The 17056-nt window shown below is 42.3% G+C and overlaps 1 protein-coding gene across 1 annotated transcript in view; it reads right to left on the reverse strand.

Moving 5' to 3' along the window:
• The window catches only part of RABEP1 (rabaptin, RAB GTPase binding effector protein 1), a 75306-nt gene extending 59541 nt beyond the window's left edge, over nt 1-15765 (reverse strand). The window contains exon 1 of the mRNA XM_073665257.1: nt 15599-15765. Within this exon, the coding sequence (XP_073521358.1) occupies nt 15599-15632 (34 nt within the window). The 5' untranslated portion in view covers nt 15633-15765. The remainder of the gene's footprint in view (nt 1-15598) is intronic.
• Nucleotides 15766-17056: the final 1291 nt, after the last annotated feature.

Consider the following 17056-nt stretch of genomic DNA (forward strand, 5'->3'; position numbering starts at 1 on the left):
CCTGTAACCCTCTCTGCTACCCTGTCTTCCAATGCTGGAAGAGGAACTTTGTAACTTCCACCTCAAGTATACCAGGTTCTTCTCTACTTTGTACAGACACACACAGTATTGTGCACAAGTTTTAGGCAGGTGTAGAAAAAATGCTGCAAAGTAAGAATGCTTTAAAAAAAAAATGTTAAAATCTGTAACCCAAAAATAAGTTTCTAAATCATAGCCTTTAAAAGGGAACCTGTCATGTCCCATCTACTAGGTAAACTGCCCCAATGTGCATCACTAACACGCTTTTTTCATTAAAATTGGTGCTAATATAATCAATCAGTCTATAACATTTTATATACTTCTATCCTACCTGCTAGTTTTAGTCATAGGGGTATGCGTAGTGAAGTTCCCAGCTTCACTGTGTGCGGCCGGAGCCGCTCATCACAGCGCATGCGCAGTGAAGCTGGGAACTACAGAGCCTCAACGCAGGGAGCCGCGGTTGGCCATGTAAAACTGCGCATGCGCCCCACTTATGTCAGCGCTAGCCGGGAGCAAAATTCAGCTGCGTGGGTGGCGCCAGCCCTGACTAAATGCGGCGAAATCCATGACTGAATACGAGGATCACACCCCTATGGGTATGTGCAGATTTGAAGCAGAAATTTCCTGAGCATATCTGCATCTCCTTGGCAGAAAAAACACATGCGGATTTTGCATGCGTTTTTTTTTTTTTCCAAGCGACTTTGAGCATCACTTGGAAAAGGGTTTGAGACAAGTTGGTCACACAATATAAATCCATGAAACTGGCATGGACTTATAATGTGTGACCAACTGGGAGGAAATTTCTACTATCAAACGCTGCATCTAAAGTAAAAAAAAGAATTAAAAAGTAAAAATAAAAAAACCTTATATTCACCTCTCCGGCGGCCCCCGGTCTCCTCCTGGCAACGTCCTCTCTCCTTGGGGTCCCACGGTGTACTGGCAGGACCTGCGGTGACATCATTTAGTCAGCTGATGGTCACGCAACCATCATCTGACCACTGACGTCAGCGGTCGAGTGACCATCAGCTGACTAAATGACGTCACCGCAGGTCCTGCCAGTACACCGCGGAACCCCAAGGAGAGAGAGGACGTTGCCAGGAGGAGACCGGTGTCCGCAGGAGAGGTGACTATGAATATTTTTTACTTTACAATTCTTTAACTTGCAGGTACCATGGTACCCGGGTATATTATGCGGTTCAATGCAAGTCAATGGGTGCGATTTCACCGCGAAATCGCGCTCAAATTGGTTGTGCTGCGGATTTTTCCGCAATGATAATCCGCAGCGGAAATTTCCGCAACATGTGCACAGCACATGCGGATTATCATTGGGATAAATCTCAGACCTCTTAAGCGATTTTAATGCGTTTCTGCAGCGGAAATGCCGTGGAAACTTATTAAATCCGCATTGTGGGCACTCAGCCTATTACTAAAACGAGCAGGTAGGATATAAGTATAGAAAATGTTATAGACTCATTATATATATGCAACCACATTATTCTACTTTTGTTATTTTTATCTCAAAATGATTTCAGTTTATCAATAGATTTGTACAGATTATGGGTGACATTAAGCGTGTTCAGATGCAGTATTTGTACTGTGTTTTTTTCTGCAAATATGAAATTTCATTTTACAGTACCACAAAAGCTGCGAGTTTCCAGAAATCTCATGCACACGCTTATTATCTTTTTCCTTGACTGAATTAGAAAAGTGCAATTTTCTGAAAATCTGCAGCAAGTCAATTCTTTCAGCGGTTTTGCAGCGTTTTTCCGCAAACAAAAAAAAAAAAAAAAAAGGGGGGGGAGGGGGGTAAATTTGTAAAAAAAAAAAAAAAAAAATGCAAAGTTTTGAAGCATTTTTGGTGAATAAATCTAACTTTATTAAACATGTACTGTAGACATACATGTATTCGACACCAAAAAGTGCACCAAAAACCTGAATTTTTGAACGCAGCATTTTTACTGTCAAGAACGCAGGTTTTAGTTGCAAAAGAAACGCTGAATGTGAATATAGCCTGATAATTTTTTTTACATGACAAATACCTGGCATTTTAACAAGATAGGTTATATTCACTGTACATGACATTTGGATTAATTTAGCATAAATTAAATGTTTAATTTTGCTAGTGTCCTTACAATGCTAATGATAAATAAGCATTTCAAAATACTGCAACATGCGAATAAACCCCAATGCCATCCATATTGCAGAGCCGCATGAGGAAGGATGAACAGCAGCATAGTCTCCTACAGATACCTACTATGGAGCCCCAGAAACTACATGCCACATGTTGGAAATCTTATGCTGCCATAGGATCAAGGACACAACTTAGTGGTAGATTGTATTAATATGGCCATACTGTTTATTCAATACAAATAAATGCTTTAGTTTTTTATGAAGGTGTGTTTATACACAATAAAGCAATTTCACCTCCACACAATCAATGGAGACTGAAAAGTCACATCTATGCAAGTACTAAATGAGTAGATGCTGGGACGAAACACTGGCATAAAAACGGGTAAAATGGTGGAACTGTAACATAACATATAGTAATATACAGAATTTCCAAAGTGACAATCTTCCCTCTTCTACACTTCTCCGCTTGTTTGTAGAAAATTTTGAGACTGAAAATCAGGTCCATACATCTGTATGTGGCTGTTTATACAGCATATATATGGATTTCTGCAAACCTTATTTAAATGAATGGGAAAGTGACCTAAATGTATATAAATACAAATACACTGCTCAAAAAAATAAAGGGAACACTCAAATAACACATCCTAGATCTGAATGAATGAAATATGCTCATTGAATACTTTGTTCTGTACAAAGTTGAATGTGCGGACAACAAAATCACACAAAAATCATCAATAGAAATCAAATTTATTAACCAATGGAGGCCTGGATTTGGAGTCACCCTCAAAATTAAAGTGGAAAAACACACTACAGGCTGATCCAACTTTGATGTAATGTCCTTAAAACAAGTCAAAATGAGGCTCAGTATTGTGTGTGGCCTCCACGCGCCTGTATGACCTCCCTACAACGCCTGGGCATGCTCCTGATGAGGTTGCGGATGGTCTCCTGTGGGATCTCCTCCCAGACCTGGACTAAAGCATCCGCCAACTCCTGGACAGTCTGTGGTGCAACGTGACGTTGGTGGATGGAGCGAGACATGATGTCCCAGATGTGCTCAATCTGATTCAGGTCTGGGGAACGGGCGGGCCAGTCCATAGCTTCAATGCCTTCATCTTGCAGGAACTGCTGACACACTCCAGCCACATGAGGTCAGGTATTGTCCTGCATTAGGAGGAACCCAGGACCAACCGCACCAGCATATGGTCTCACAAGGGGTCTGGGGATCTCATCTCGGTACCTAATGGCAGTCAGGCTACCTCTGGCGAGCACATGGAGGGCTGTGCGGCCCTCTAAACAAATGCCACCCCACACCATTACTGACCCACTGCCAAACCGGTCATGCTGAAGGATGTTGCAGGCAGCAGATCGCTCTCCACGGCGTCTCCAGACTCAGTCACGTCTGTCACATGTGCTCAGTGTGAACCTGCTTTCATCTGTGAAGAGCACAGGGCGCCAGTGGCGACTTTGCCAATCCTGGTATTCTGTGGCAAATGCCAAGCGTCCTGCACGGTGTTGGGCTGTGAGCACAACCCCCATCTGTGGACGTCGGGTCCTCATACCACCCCCATGGAGTCGGTTTCTAACCGTTTGTGCAGACACATGCACATTTGTGGCCTGCTGGTGGTCATTTTGCAGGGCTCTGGCAGTGCTCCTCCTGTTCCTCTTTGCACAAAGGCGGAGGTAGCGGTCCTGCTGCTAGGTTGTTGCCCTCCTACGGCCCCTTTCACGTCTCCTGGTAACGCCTCCAGCCTCTGGACACTACGCTGACAGACACAGCAAACTTTCTTGCCACACTTCGCATTGATGTGCCATCCTGGATGAGCTGCACTACCTGAGCAACTTCTGTGGGTTGTAGAGTCCGTCATGCAACCACAAGTGTGAAAGCACAACCAACATTCAAAAGTGACCAAAACATCAGTCAGAAAGCATTGGTACGGAGATGTGGTCTGTGGTCCCCACCTGCAGAACCACTCCTTTATTGAGTGTGTCTTGATAATTGCCAATAATTTCCATCTATTGTCTATTCCATTTGCACAACAGCATGTGAAATTGATTGTCAATCAGTGTTGCTTCCTAAGTGGACAGTTTGATTTCACAGAAGTTTGATTTACTTGGAGTTATATTCTGTTGCTTAAGTGTTCCCTTTATTTTTTTGAGCAGTGTATAAGAAGCTGGAATATACCCTTACAGTGACCTTAGGATGGATAGTTAGGAAACAAACTAGCTTAAAGGGGTATTCCCATCTCCAAGAACCTATCCCATTATTGTGTTTTTTTCCGTTGTCATTTGTGTGGAAAAGGCTGCAAAGACAAAACGCTAGGAAAACGCAGCTTATTCATTTCTATGCAAAAAAAAACAACTTGCTGTATATACGTTCAGGCTTTTGCGCTTCTTTTAAACGAATACGTTTTCCAAATACACCAAATAGATAAAAGAACATGTACTGTACATTCTTCAGGCAATTTCCATTACAAAGACGCTCAATACTTATAATACATGTAACTGAGAAGGTTATTAAGACACTTGAAAGACGCACACGTGTTTCTTGTGCTTCTTTAGCATCTCTGCCACAAAAAAGCATTTTCCTTATTGCTTTAGGGTACGTCCCCACGATGTCTTTCAGGCAGGTGTGGAGGTCTGCTCTGAATCCCGGCTGAAAAAGTGGTCAGAAAACACTGAGAAGATCATTCTGCTTACATATCTCAGATCTCAGTAGGAAGACAAACAATCCAAGTCAATGGGAATGATAAAGAGACACTTGGAAGAAGCCAGGGGTTTTTGGCATATTTTTTAAAACGTTTTCACCTCAAAAAGGCTGGTGCATAATTTATTGGTTAATAGATTTAAATAAATGCCTGGAAGATGCTAGTAAAAACACACCGAACAAAGTGGTGAAAAACACTAAAAAAATAAAAACACAAAATAGATGCTTCAGGTGTACAAAACTCTACAAAAAAGGAATGATTCCTTAAGCGTCTTTCGCTTAAAAAAGTGACGTTTTTGGCAGCCTTAGGCTGTGTGCACACGATCCGGAGCCGCTGCAGGTTTGACGTTGCAGACTTATGCAGCGTCAAACCCACAGCGGCCAGATGTCACAGCAAAATGGATGGGATTTGTAGAAATCTCACGTCCACTATGTGTCTGCGGCTCACCTGCAAACTGACATGTGGAGCATCTTTCCAGACTGCAGCAAGTCAATTTCTCCGGCGGGTCCGCATGCGGGCTTTCCCCATAGACCTAACCTCTATGGGTAAAATCCACAGGTGAAAAAAAAAAAAAAAAAAGGGCGCCGCTCATTTGCGATATCCGCCAGCGGCTCCTCCACAGCGTCAGAGCCGCAGGCTGGAACGCATCGTGGGCACATACCCTAAAAATATGCTATGTGCATGTAACCTTATGGAGTAAAAAAAATTATCTACAAAAACTCAAAAGCTGCTAAAAAAAAAGCCCAAAAAACGCTGAAAAACAAATTGGGAAGAAAAAAAACAAAAAGGACTATTCGGATTTACAAAAGCTGTCTCTCGGTGAGCCTCTGGTGGCCAATAGACCGTACTACTCCAACGCGCTTCTTTTGAAACCTATTTGAGAAGTACTATGTATTGGCCACCAATAGAGACAGCATTGGCGTCACACGCTCAGTACTCGTGTCATTCCCCACACTGCCGACCAGAGCGCCCACCTTACATATGGGACTGTCAAGCCATCACTCGTATGGTCCCTTGCGGATTGCCATCACTGACCTCATAGAAGCACATGCCACAATTTTTGGGGTGACCTTACTGGCATATTCAACATATTAAGTTTTGTTTACTATGCGATATTGTTAAAGGCCTCCTTCACATGTCCGTGTTCCAAGTACGTGTGCTATCCGTTTTTTTTCATGGATACCACACATACACATTATAATCTAGGCTGCTATGCACATGTCTGTTTCTACATGGACCATGTGCCTGTGCAAACCACATAGAGACATGTCTGTTTGTGCTCGCAGCACAGATGACAAGGGCCAATACAAGTCTATGGGTCTGTGAAAAACACATACAGAACGCGGGTGGCATCTGTGTGCAGTCTGTGTGTAACACTGCAAAGTATGAGAAGCTTTGTGAATTTCTTTCTTTATCCATCCATGAAAAATAGTGATGACACTGATGATAAAAACGGACACACTAATGAACAACACTGATGACACCAGTACCGGTTTTTCCCGTACGTGGTAAAGAGGCCTACACTATTATTTTCTTGGTATCTGTGCCAACTAGCTGACATGCCCATCGGGCGTTCTGTACCTTTTCTAGTTAGATTATATTGTGCTAATTGTTTTAGCACTATTTTCCATACACTGGATGCCACTATTCACACTGTTTCACAGACCGGGCGCAGTCTGGCGTTTATATCTGTAGCTGCTTACACAATATCTAGGGTGCACACCCATTTTCCATCAATCCTTTTACATGTCTATTTCTGATCTGAGTGATGGATCAAAATGAATCATTCAAGTTTAAGGCTATGTGCCCACGATACAGAAATGCTCCGGATTTTTCCTGAGAGTTTCTGCATCTCCCTGGCAGAAAAAAAACGCATGCGGATTGTACATGCGTTTTCCTGCCACAGACATGCGGATGTGAAGCGCTCTTCACTTGCATTTCCGCATGCAGGTTGTCAAGCGCTTTCCAAGCAATTTTAGCATCACTTGGAAAGTGCTTGACAACTTGGTCACACTATATAAATCCATGCAACCGGCATGGATTTATATAGGGTGACCGAAAGAATGGTAAAAACTAAAAAATAAATCTATACTTACCTTTCGATGGCCCCCGGAGTCTTTATTCGATGCATCTCGGCTTGCCGGCAGCTCACTATGGAGACCGGGGGCCATCAGAAGGTAAGTATAATATTTATTTTTTATTTTTTTTTTTTTTTTTTTTTTTTTTTTTTTTTTTACCAGGTACTATGGTACCCGGGTCCAGAGGAGAGTCTCCTCTTCTCCTGACCCGGGTACCATCCGCACATTGAAACGCTTGGATTCCGCATCTGCAGATGCAGTGATGCGAATTCCATGCGTTCCAATGCAAGTCAATGGCGGCGAAAATGCCGCGTTTACACAAAATAATTGTTAGTGCTGCGGATTTTTCCACAATGATAATCCGCAGCAGAAATTTCCGCAGCATGTGCACAGCACATGCGGATTATCATTGGGGAACATGGCAGGCCTTCTACCAAGCGTTTAAGCGTTTCTGCAGCGGAATTGCCGCTGCGGAAACGCTTAAAAAACGCATAGTGGGCACACAGCCTAAGAGCAGGAAAAAGTGACTGACAGCACACATTGCCATCCATGTGCAGTCCATGAGTGATATTGTAGTGGCTAGGAGAAGCTTTCCAATCCATTTATTCTATGAGAATTTCACTGATGGAACAATGACTGTCAAAACTGACTAAACTGATGAAATTCAGATCAAACCAGGGCTGTGGAGTCGGTAAGCCAAACCTCCGACTCCAACTCTACGACTCCCTCATACATGGCTCATGTTTAAGTGATAAATTTACTGTAGCACAGATTAATCTCAGCTAAAAGTCTAGACCCTTACATCAGGAATAGGACAGACATGTATAGGACATTTCATAACTTTCCCAAATTCTTATAAAAAAATATTCCACAAACTGCATTGAACTACTGTACCCAATTTATTATATATTTTAGGAGTCGGAGTTGGTCCATTTTATACCGACTCCACAGCCCTGGATCAAACAGCGTAAAATATGGTATATTTGCTTGTTTTTATATACCAGAAAAATCACCAACATCTGACTGAGGCCTAAAGATATTTAACAAGAGTATTAATGTAAAATCTTAATTTGTATTTCGGTAGACAAGCTGCTATATTTTACCCCAAGAATACAACAATTTATCATCTTAAAGGGGTATTCCATCCTAAACAAGTTATTACTTATCTACTGGTTAAGTAATGCCTGTTATATTGTTGCAAGTCCCTCTGCTAGGACACCCACTGATCATCAGGACAGGTTCTGCCCATTCTGGCAATCGGTGGGATCCAAAGCAATAGCTTACTTCCAGCTGGAACAACCCTTTAAAACCATAGGTACTGTAAAGTAACAAAGTCTGTGTTCATATAAGCTACTATATAATGTGAAAAAAAACAGCATGTCACAAACGTAAAACCATAGACCTTTAAGTTATTTACTTCTGCTCAAATACATAAAATGGATTGCACACTTCTGGACAATCCCTTCTAAACTGCCCTAAAATGCATCATAAGGCAAAAAAAAAAAAAAAATGCTACACTTACCCCCCCCCCCAAACAGCTCTGTGTCCCTCGGTGGTCATGTGATATTCAGAAACATGCTTTGCGGCTGCCTAAAGACAAGCTTTGGCTCACTGCCTTTTATAGCAGGGCTGTGGAGTTGGAGTCGTGAGTCCATTTTGGTGGAGTCGGAATCAGAGTCGGTATAAAAATGGACCAACTCCAGCTCCTAAAATATATAATAAATTGGGTACAGTAGTTCAATGCAGTTTATGGGGAATAGTTTTTCATAAGAATTTGGGAAAGTTATGAAATGTCCTATAAATGTCTGTCCTATTCCTGGTCTAAGGGTCTAGACTTTTAGCTGAGATGAATCTGTGCTACAGTAAATTTATCACTTAAACATGAGCCATGTATGAGGGAGTCGGAGTCGTGGAAATTGAGGAGTTGGAGTCAGACTCGGAGATTTGGCTTACTGACTCCACAGCCCTGTTTTATAGCTGTGTAATGTAGGCACGGTCACTGATCTGTGCAGGGAAGGAGGTGGGCTGTGACCATCACCTTGTGGATAGTGTGATCCTGTGTCATCTATATATAGGCGATACCACTCATTGTAATCCTGTATATGATAGTAAACGGTTGACTACAGAAATGTCTTCTCTACCGAACGGATGTTTCAGTCTATTTTGAGGCTCAATGGAAAAGCTGCAAGATTTCCTTTAAATGGTTTTTCTAATGTTCCCCTCTAAGAGCACACCGCTCCAGAGGGAAGAGCGCTTCTGAAGACTGACAGTGTGAACAGGCGTCACGGTCGCACTGCTGGTCTGAACCGAGCACTCTCCCAGTCTGCTAGCAGCGGTAGCTTTGCCACTGCAGGATTGAAGGAGCGCCAGGGGACTTCAACACTTTGTTGGATAATAAATATTGAGGTATACTATATAATATTACAGAATGATCTAAATACGATGTCTGTTTAATGTAGATAAATGTCAAGTAATGCACCTAGGACAGAGTAATCATATTGCTACATACATATTACATGGAAATATACAAGGGATACAGAGCAGAAGGACTTGGGTATTCTGGTTACGAGTAAGCTGAGCAGCAGTACTCAATGTCAAGCAGAAGCTGCAAAAGCAAACAAGATTTTAGGGTGTATAAAGAGAGAAAATCCAGTGATCCAAATGAGCTCCATATTCTAAAAAGGATATTCGGAAGTTAAGAGTCAGTTCAAACGTGGGTAGCTAGATTATTACAGGGGATGGAAGGTCTCTCCTATGATGAGAGCAGGGCCGGCCCGAGAGATTACGGCGCCCTAGGCGAAACTATTTTGTTGCACCCCTACTATTCTTGGCAGTAGATGAAAACTTGGGATATAAATTTAGGAGCAAAATAAACCACAACAACAATGATTAATTAACTCTCTCCTAACTCTTTAATCTTCTGAGAAGTTGTATAGGACAAATATATACAAAGTAATCAATAACACAAAACAAAAACGACCATAGGTAATTAAAATTTTTGTTTCCTTGCCTTTTTTTTTTTTTTGAAAAGGATGACACTAAGTCACCGAGATTAATTTGTTTAGCAACTTCAGATTCTATCGAAACTGTTGCCAACCCAACCAACCTCTCTGGAGTCATATTTGCCCTTAAATATGTTTTAATTAGCTTTAGTTTTGAGAAGCTTCTCTCTCCTGAGGCCACGGACACAGGCAGAGTCAAAAGAATTCTTAGAGCCACCACCAGGTTGGGGACACTTTCTTTCAAGTCAGATTTAAGCAAAAGTTCAAGAACGTCTTTTGGTGATGAATCTTCTGGAACATGTCTTGACGTTGCCTGCAGTTCACCATATAGCTCTATGGCATCGATGTCTTTTACTTCGTTGTGTGTAAGAGACTTTTCCAGAGCTTTACACTTATCCAGAACAAATTTGCTTGGTTTTCCCTCAAGTGAACGGATGTGGTACAAAAATCCAAATTTCAATTCCATTTCTTTCAGCTGAGTGAACCGCTCATCAACTGAATTTATAGCAGTATCTAAGATCGCAAAGTAAAAGTTAATTTTGAAACTCTGTTTCTCATCTCTTATGAGCTCATCTTTCCCTTCATAAGAGAACTGTTTTTTTTCTTTAAACGTTTTGGCGCAGAACTTGACTCAAAATTAGCTGGTATGCCAAGCTCTTCTGCGATTTCCCTCGCATCAACTAACAGCTTCTCAAACTCTTCATCGCTTCTTAATGATTGCAGATATTTCTTTGTTTTGTCAAGGTGTTGAGAAGCAGCAGCTAAATCGAATTCTTGTGACTGAAGTAACTTACTTGTCAAATTGATTTCGTACAAAATGTTAAACCATACTAGAACAGATGTAACAAAAGAAAAGGTTCCAACTTGTTTAGCAAGACCTTGAGCTTCTAGCCGGGAGACATTTCCAGAGCTTCCTGTGAGACTAATATTTTCTGCTATGTCCATTAGGGCATCATGGACTTCGCTCAATTGGTAACGGAGGGGGGCCAGAGCATCAATTCTACTTTCCCACCTTGTTTCACTTAGAGGTTTTAGAGTCAGAGATGGCAAATAACGCACGAGTACTTCCCAACGCTGAGTTGACGAAGAGAAAAATACGTAAAGATTTTGAACTAACAGGAAAAAAGTTGTCGCTCCAAAACAACATTTAGCGGCATCGTTGACGACTAAGTTTAGAGAATGGGAGCTGCAAGGCACAAAGAATGCACGTGGGTTTATGTCCAAAATTCGTCTTTGCAGTCCAATGTTTTTTCCCTTCATGTTGTTCCCATTGTCGTAGCCTTGCCCTCGTAAGTTGTCCACAGAGAGCGACAGTTCTTCAAATTTGTTCAAGACAGTGGCTGTCAAACCACCTCCAGTTCTATCAGAAACAGGAATGAATCCCAAGAAGTGCTCTTTAATTTCAAACTTTTTGTCTTCTGATGTGGAAACAAACCGAACAATGATAGTCATTTGTTCAACATGAGACACGTCAGAAGTACAATCCAGCACTACAGAAAACTATTTTGCAGTTTTGACATCGTCAAGAATCTTTTCCTGAATACCATTACTTAGCAGTTGAATCATCTCATTCTGTATTGTTTTTCCCAAATAATGTGCATGAATCTAATTGTCCCAGATTTTCCGAATGTGCTCACACATGACGGGATCGAACATAGCCAAATACTCCACAAATTTCAAAAAGTTCCCAGTATTAGATGCAAACAATGCATCATTTGATCCACGGAACGCTAAGTTTTGTGTACCTAGTACCCTCACTAGAGCTATCAACCTTTCTAAAATTTGATGCCAGTATTTTTCTTGCTCTTCAATTTTGCGTAAGTGTTCTTCGTCAATGGTCTTGTTCATCTTAAGTCTATTTTCGAGTTCCTTCCATTTTTGAAAGCTAATCATGTGATCTTTGCTTTTTTCGTGGCTGGCTAAAATAGCAGATATGTTTTTCCAGTCATTTACACCATCAGTACCTAAGGCTGAGCGTTTGATGATTCCTAGTTGAAGTGATGAGTCTGGAAACAATGTGCAGCAAAAACAAAAAACTGAATTTTTCTGAATAGAATACGTTCGCCAATTGCGTTCAAGACTTTCACCATTGACAAGACGACGTTTATAGCGAACACAAGAAAATTTTCTACGATTAGTGTCCAAAGGAAAATCGAAATCTTTAACTTGTGTGGGGCCGAGTTTTACTACATCTAGGCGTAAGTCATCATTGATTACGGTCCACGTAGCGGGATCGTCCGAATAGTCTTTGCGTAGTATTTCTATAGATGTACCAGCCTCCATGTCAGTACTGGTACTTTGATCAGATCTACCACCAGATATTGATGGTTGTAGTTCACTATTTTCAGCATGAGAAACAAATTCTATTTCCACATTTGATATTTCCGAGGCAACAGAAGCCTGTTGTTCCAACGTTTGGAATTCCGCGTCTTCATTTCTATTGCTTAGATATTTTAAAAATGACCCTTTGATTTTTTAAAGTGATTTCTCCTCCTCAGCTTTTCTTTTAGGGTTCTGAAACCCCGAAAGTTTTTTCTTCTCATCAGCCATGACTCGTTACAACACACAGCATTTACCTAAAAGTTAACGCGCCAATTAAAATTGTTATCTGAACATTATATAATACGATTTTACTTTTAAGACAAAAAACACAAATTTCTTTAACAATTTCCAATGTTTCCAATATTTTTGAAAATCAAAACAATATACCTACCTCGCAGCGCCTAACACTTTAGAACCTAGGCCAAAAATTTACTAAAAACCTCCTATTTTCTATTTGCATTCATGAAACCTCATGGAACAATGAATCTAATGAATATACAAAATAACAGCAATGGCTCACATGATAAAGCATGCAAACAGTAGAGACATACCTCGAAAATATTATAATCGCGCGCGCCGATATGCAAAAAACGTAGATACTATCTCCCTTGCCTTAGCTGGCCTGACTGGCAGTCCAGGCAGTCTACGCCAATGCGTCAAAACAGACTCCTCCCACTAGCCGCATCGACTGCTGATGACATCTATCAATATAATCGCCAACTAGTACCTAGTACCTAAAGTCCAAACTACGTATAAATAAGCCATATGGTACACCTACCTTTTAAGTATACGTATTTTTTTCTCTCGGGCGCCCCCTTAGTGTAGTGTGTGCATTTTTGGTTGTTTGCTTTGCCAACATTTGAAAACTTAGGAGCAAAATAAACGCGCGGGATCAAACACCTGTCAGCAGACGATGCAAACGACTCATGTCGTAGTTTAGCGCCTCCTTTCCGTGCGTAAATTGAAGCTCAACTGCTTTTCTTTTAAATTTATGTACACTTTTCTTTCCATCCCTAAAACTTTTTGCCTTTTGAAAAGATTTTTTATAATTTTTTCTATTTTTTCTCTGGCGCCCCCTTAGGGTCAGCGCCCTAGTTCGCCGGCCCTGGATGAGAGGTTGGAAAAGTTGGGTTTGTTTAGCTTAGAAAAAAGAAGCCTCAGAGGGGGATCTCATTTATATGTACAAATACATGTGTGGTCAGTACAAATGACTGTCACATGACTTATTCCTTCCAAGGACAATGGGATATTCAATAAGTGTAGAGGAAAGGCGATTCCAGCACCTAAATAGGAAAGGGTTCTTTACAGTTAGAGCAGTCAGACTGTGGACTGCCCGACCACAAGAGGTAGTGATGGCTGACAATAAGTATTTAAAAAGGGCTGGAGGCTTTTATCACAACAAATGACTAACAATTTAGCAATAAAGTATATTTGATAGAGAAGGATAAAACTTGAAGGACCCATGTATCTATGAAAATGTACCCTTAATGTCCACCCACGAAGCCGATCAGCTGTGTCCCTCCTGCTGCCGAGATCTCACACTGCTCTGTACAAGCTGCAGCTATCAGGTGGCATGAGCGCAGACTGAATACACTTGAACTTATCAGCTCACTCACTTTTTAATTGGATTGAAAAAAAATGCTACTCTTAAAGTGAATCAGTCAGTAGGATCAACCCTTCTAAGCCATGTATATGGGCATGTAGGTCATAGGAAGCGGAATAATGTGATACCTTGATATCTGCGATCCACTGTGTTATTCTAGAGAAATTAACATTCTTCTCAATATGCAAATTAGCTATTAAGATCTATTGGCCGGACACAGATCTCCCCAAGACTCTGCCTCTAGAGCTTATTTAAAATAAAAGGGTGCGATAGGTAATGACTGCTCTCATTGCAGAGCTGTGTGTGATTATAACTAACAGTACAGCAGAGCTGGGTTTTGTCTCATTATAAACATATGCAGTTGCGGCTCTCCGCTCACTGTGCTGTCAGCTCAGCTGTATTGCCCTTCCCCCCCCAAACTGGCTGCCTCTGAGATGGAAACTGTCAGTCATTACATGTCTTACACGTTTTCATTTAAAATGAGCTCCGGAGGCAGATTCTCAGGGAGGTCTAGGTCCCGCACATAGATTTTACATATCCCATTTACATATTAAGAAAAATGTGGATTTCTTTGGAATAAAACATCAGATCACAGATATTAAGGTATCATTTTATTCAGCTTCCTATGAACTTCATGTCAGTAGACGGCTTAGGAGGGTTGATCCTACGGACAGATTCCCTTTACTATCAGTATGCATCCATTCTGACATGAATTTTCAAAGTACGCACATCAGTCTTATCAGGTGTACGATCTTTTTAATAACGTACGCAGCTTGGATTATGAAGTCTGGAGACAGATCTGCTTTAAAATCATTTCTATGTATCTACATGGGGCTAGTTTCTTCCGCATGTGCATGGGTTTCTGTAAGGGCGCATTCAGACGTCTGTACAAATCTATCCGAGATCGGACTGCAAAGCCCGGACTGGCCACAGATCTCCTGGCCTGAGCCTCATACAATTATTTGAGGCTGTCCTGCTCGAGGCCAGTCCGTGCATTGCGGTCTAATCTTGGATAGATTTGTACGGATGTCTGAATTCGCCCTTAGCCTCATTCAGATGAATAGGTCAGAAATCTGCAGTGTATGAATTCACCCTTATAATAATCACTGGGTTTGTATCACTTTTTAGTATTTTTTTTCACGTCTGACGATTATTTACTGGTATGTAGCACAGATAGAGCACAATTAGTCAGGCCGAGCCCACCCAGTACACCCCTAAACATTGTATGAGGGGATAGAAGAGTGGACACCATCAGGCCTAAAAGGCAGCAGAAATGATCAGCTGATACAAGAAAACTATTGATTCCAATGACACAATCCTGAACTGCAGCCAAAGAGCTGATCTTCTGCTGGGGTCCACGTTGTTGAGCTGTTTCTATTGATGTGTATGGAGGTGGTCCCTGGAGGGGTGTAGGAGGGTCCTGAGCCTATAGTTATACTCCAGTCTGCACAGCTGTGTGCTAGTGACCCCGGCATACTCAGCAGCACATCTGATGGACACTGATCAGCCATTGTGTAGAGCTCGGTGGTCCCGAGTGCCCAGCAGCCGGGGATGACTCGGTAACACCACAGCAGGAGGCGGCAGGACAATAACACACAGGCAGCTCCCACCCAGCTAAGCAGCAGCGTCACCCACTACATGACATGTGTCTGCTCCAGCCGGTGCAGGGCTCCCACCTCCAGCCAGCCAGTCCCCGGCCACAGTCTGGACTCCTCACAAGCAGAGGCAGAGCGCACTCACCGTCCGCGGGAGGAACGCGCCCCGGGTCCGCCATCCTGACCGCCCAGCCGGTCACTCTCACTGTCGGGAAACGTTTAGTTCAGAGCTCGGCCTGGGCATCCTCCAGAACCGCGTCATCCTGACAGCGTGACAGCCGGCGCGCTGACGTCACTGGACGTGACGTTTCTCACAACTCAGCGCTTGTGGGAGACCATGTTGCTGTCTGGCAGCTGCGCTTTGACCAGACCTCGGCGTTATTATAGCGGCTCCTGGGTAGACAGCTGTAGTGCGGGGACTGTGCTGCAGGAGGCGCCACAACTACCTGGAGCTGCTGCTGTCACTACATTAATACAATGGAGTCTGTGTGGAGAGATGTTACAGGCAGATTGTATTACACATTATTTATTGTACTAGATCCAGTCAGTGTATGTGTCCTGGACACTTAGAGGCTACTACACATGAAAACAAGTCACTTTGTATTATAGCCTGTCCCAGCAGTTACTCAGCAAAATCTGCTTCTTTACTGCCAAGAGAGCAGGTTTTCCCCACAGGTAAAAACGCAACTTGTGAACATAGCCTTAGGGTATGTGGACACGAGTAAAATTTCTGCATCTCGTGGCAGGAAAAACGCAGCTACAAACGTGCATTTTTTCTCCTGCGTTTTTGACTAATTTGAGTGAAGTCAATGGTGAAAAACACAGAATTGACGTGCTGCAGATTATTTTCTGCACCAAATCTGCAAGTCAAAAATAAGCAACGTGTGCATGACGCTTCAGGTTTCTCATTCACTTTGCTGGCATCAGGATTGCTTCAGGTTTTGCTAGCAAATCTGCATGGAAAATCTGCAACATGTGCACACAGCCTTAAAGGGGTTGTCTGTTCTTAAACTACAAGCCTGCAGTCACTATATGACTTGTGAATCCTAACAGGTCACGCACTGTGCGCTGTGAGGATTCTTCTCTGCCAGCAGGGAGCAGTCATGTGACTTCAAGTATGCAATTTGCATATTTCCGCCCACATTCCGACTAGACTGTATCTGGCCTCACTCACTCATACACTTGCAGTGATACAGTCTAGTCGGCACGTGACTGCATGTATACTCCCTCCTCTCCCGGGACCGAAGAATCCTCACAGCGTGCTCAATGTGAGAATTAACAAGGCTGCAGTCACATGGAGTGACTGCAGACTTGTAGTTTGAAACCGGACAACCCCTTTAACTCCCCAGTAATATCTGTATTTAGATCCATTACTGAGAAGATGACAGCTGTTATTCATTACTGAGAAGATGACAGCTGCTCTTCATAACATTCTACAGAGAGTGAGGTGTTAGAGGCAGACACAGATATCTGCTGAAAGTTCTTTAGCTATGACAGTTATACTTTAAAGGGTTGTTCATTTTCAGGTAATGGTACTTAATTTAGGTATTTTACAAAGTATGGGGTCTACTTTACTGAAAATGGACAACCCCCTTAAACCTTT

Source organism: Phyllobates terribilis, unplaced genomic scaffold (assembly GCF_046119375.1).
Source record: "Phyllobates terribilis strain yellow unplaced genomic scaffold, ASM4611937v1 Scaffold_2__4_contigs__length_985480577, whole genome shotgun sequence".
NCBI classification, from domain to species: domain Eukaryota; kingdom Metazoa; phylum Chordata; class Amphibia; order Anura; family Dendrobatidae; genus Phyllobates; species Phyllobates terribilis.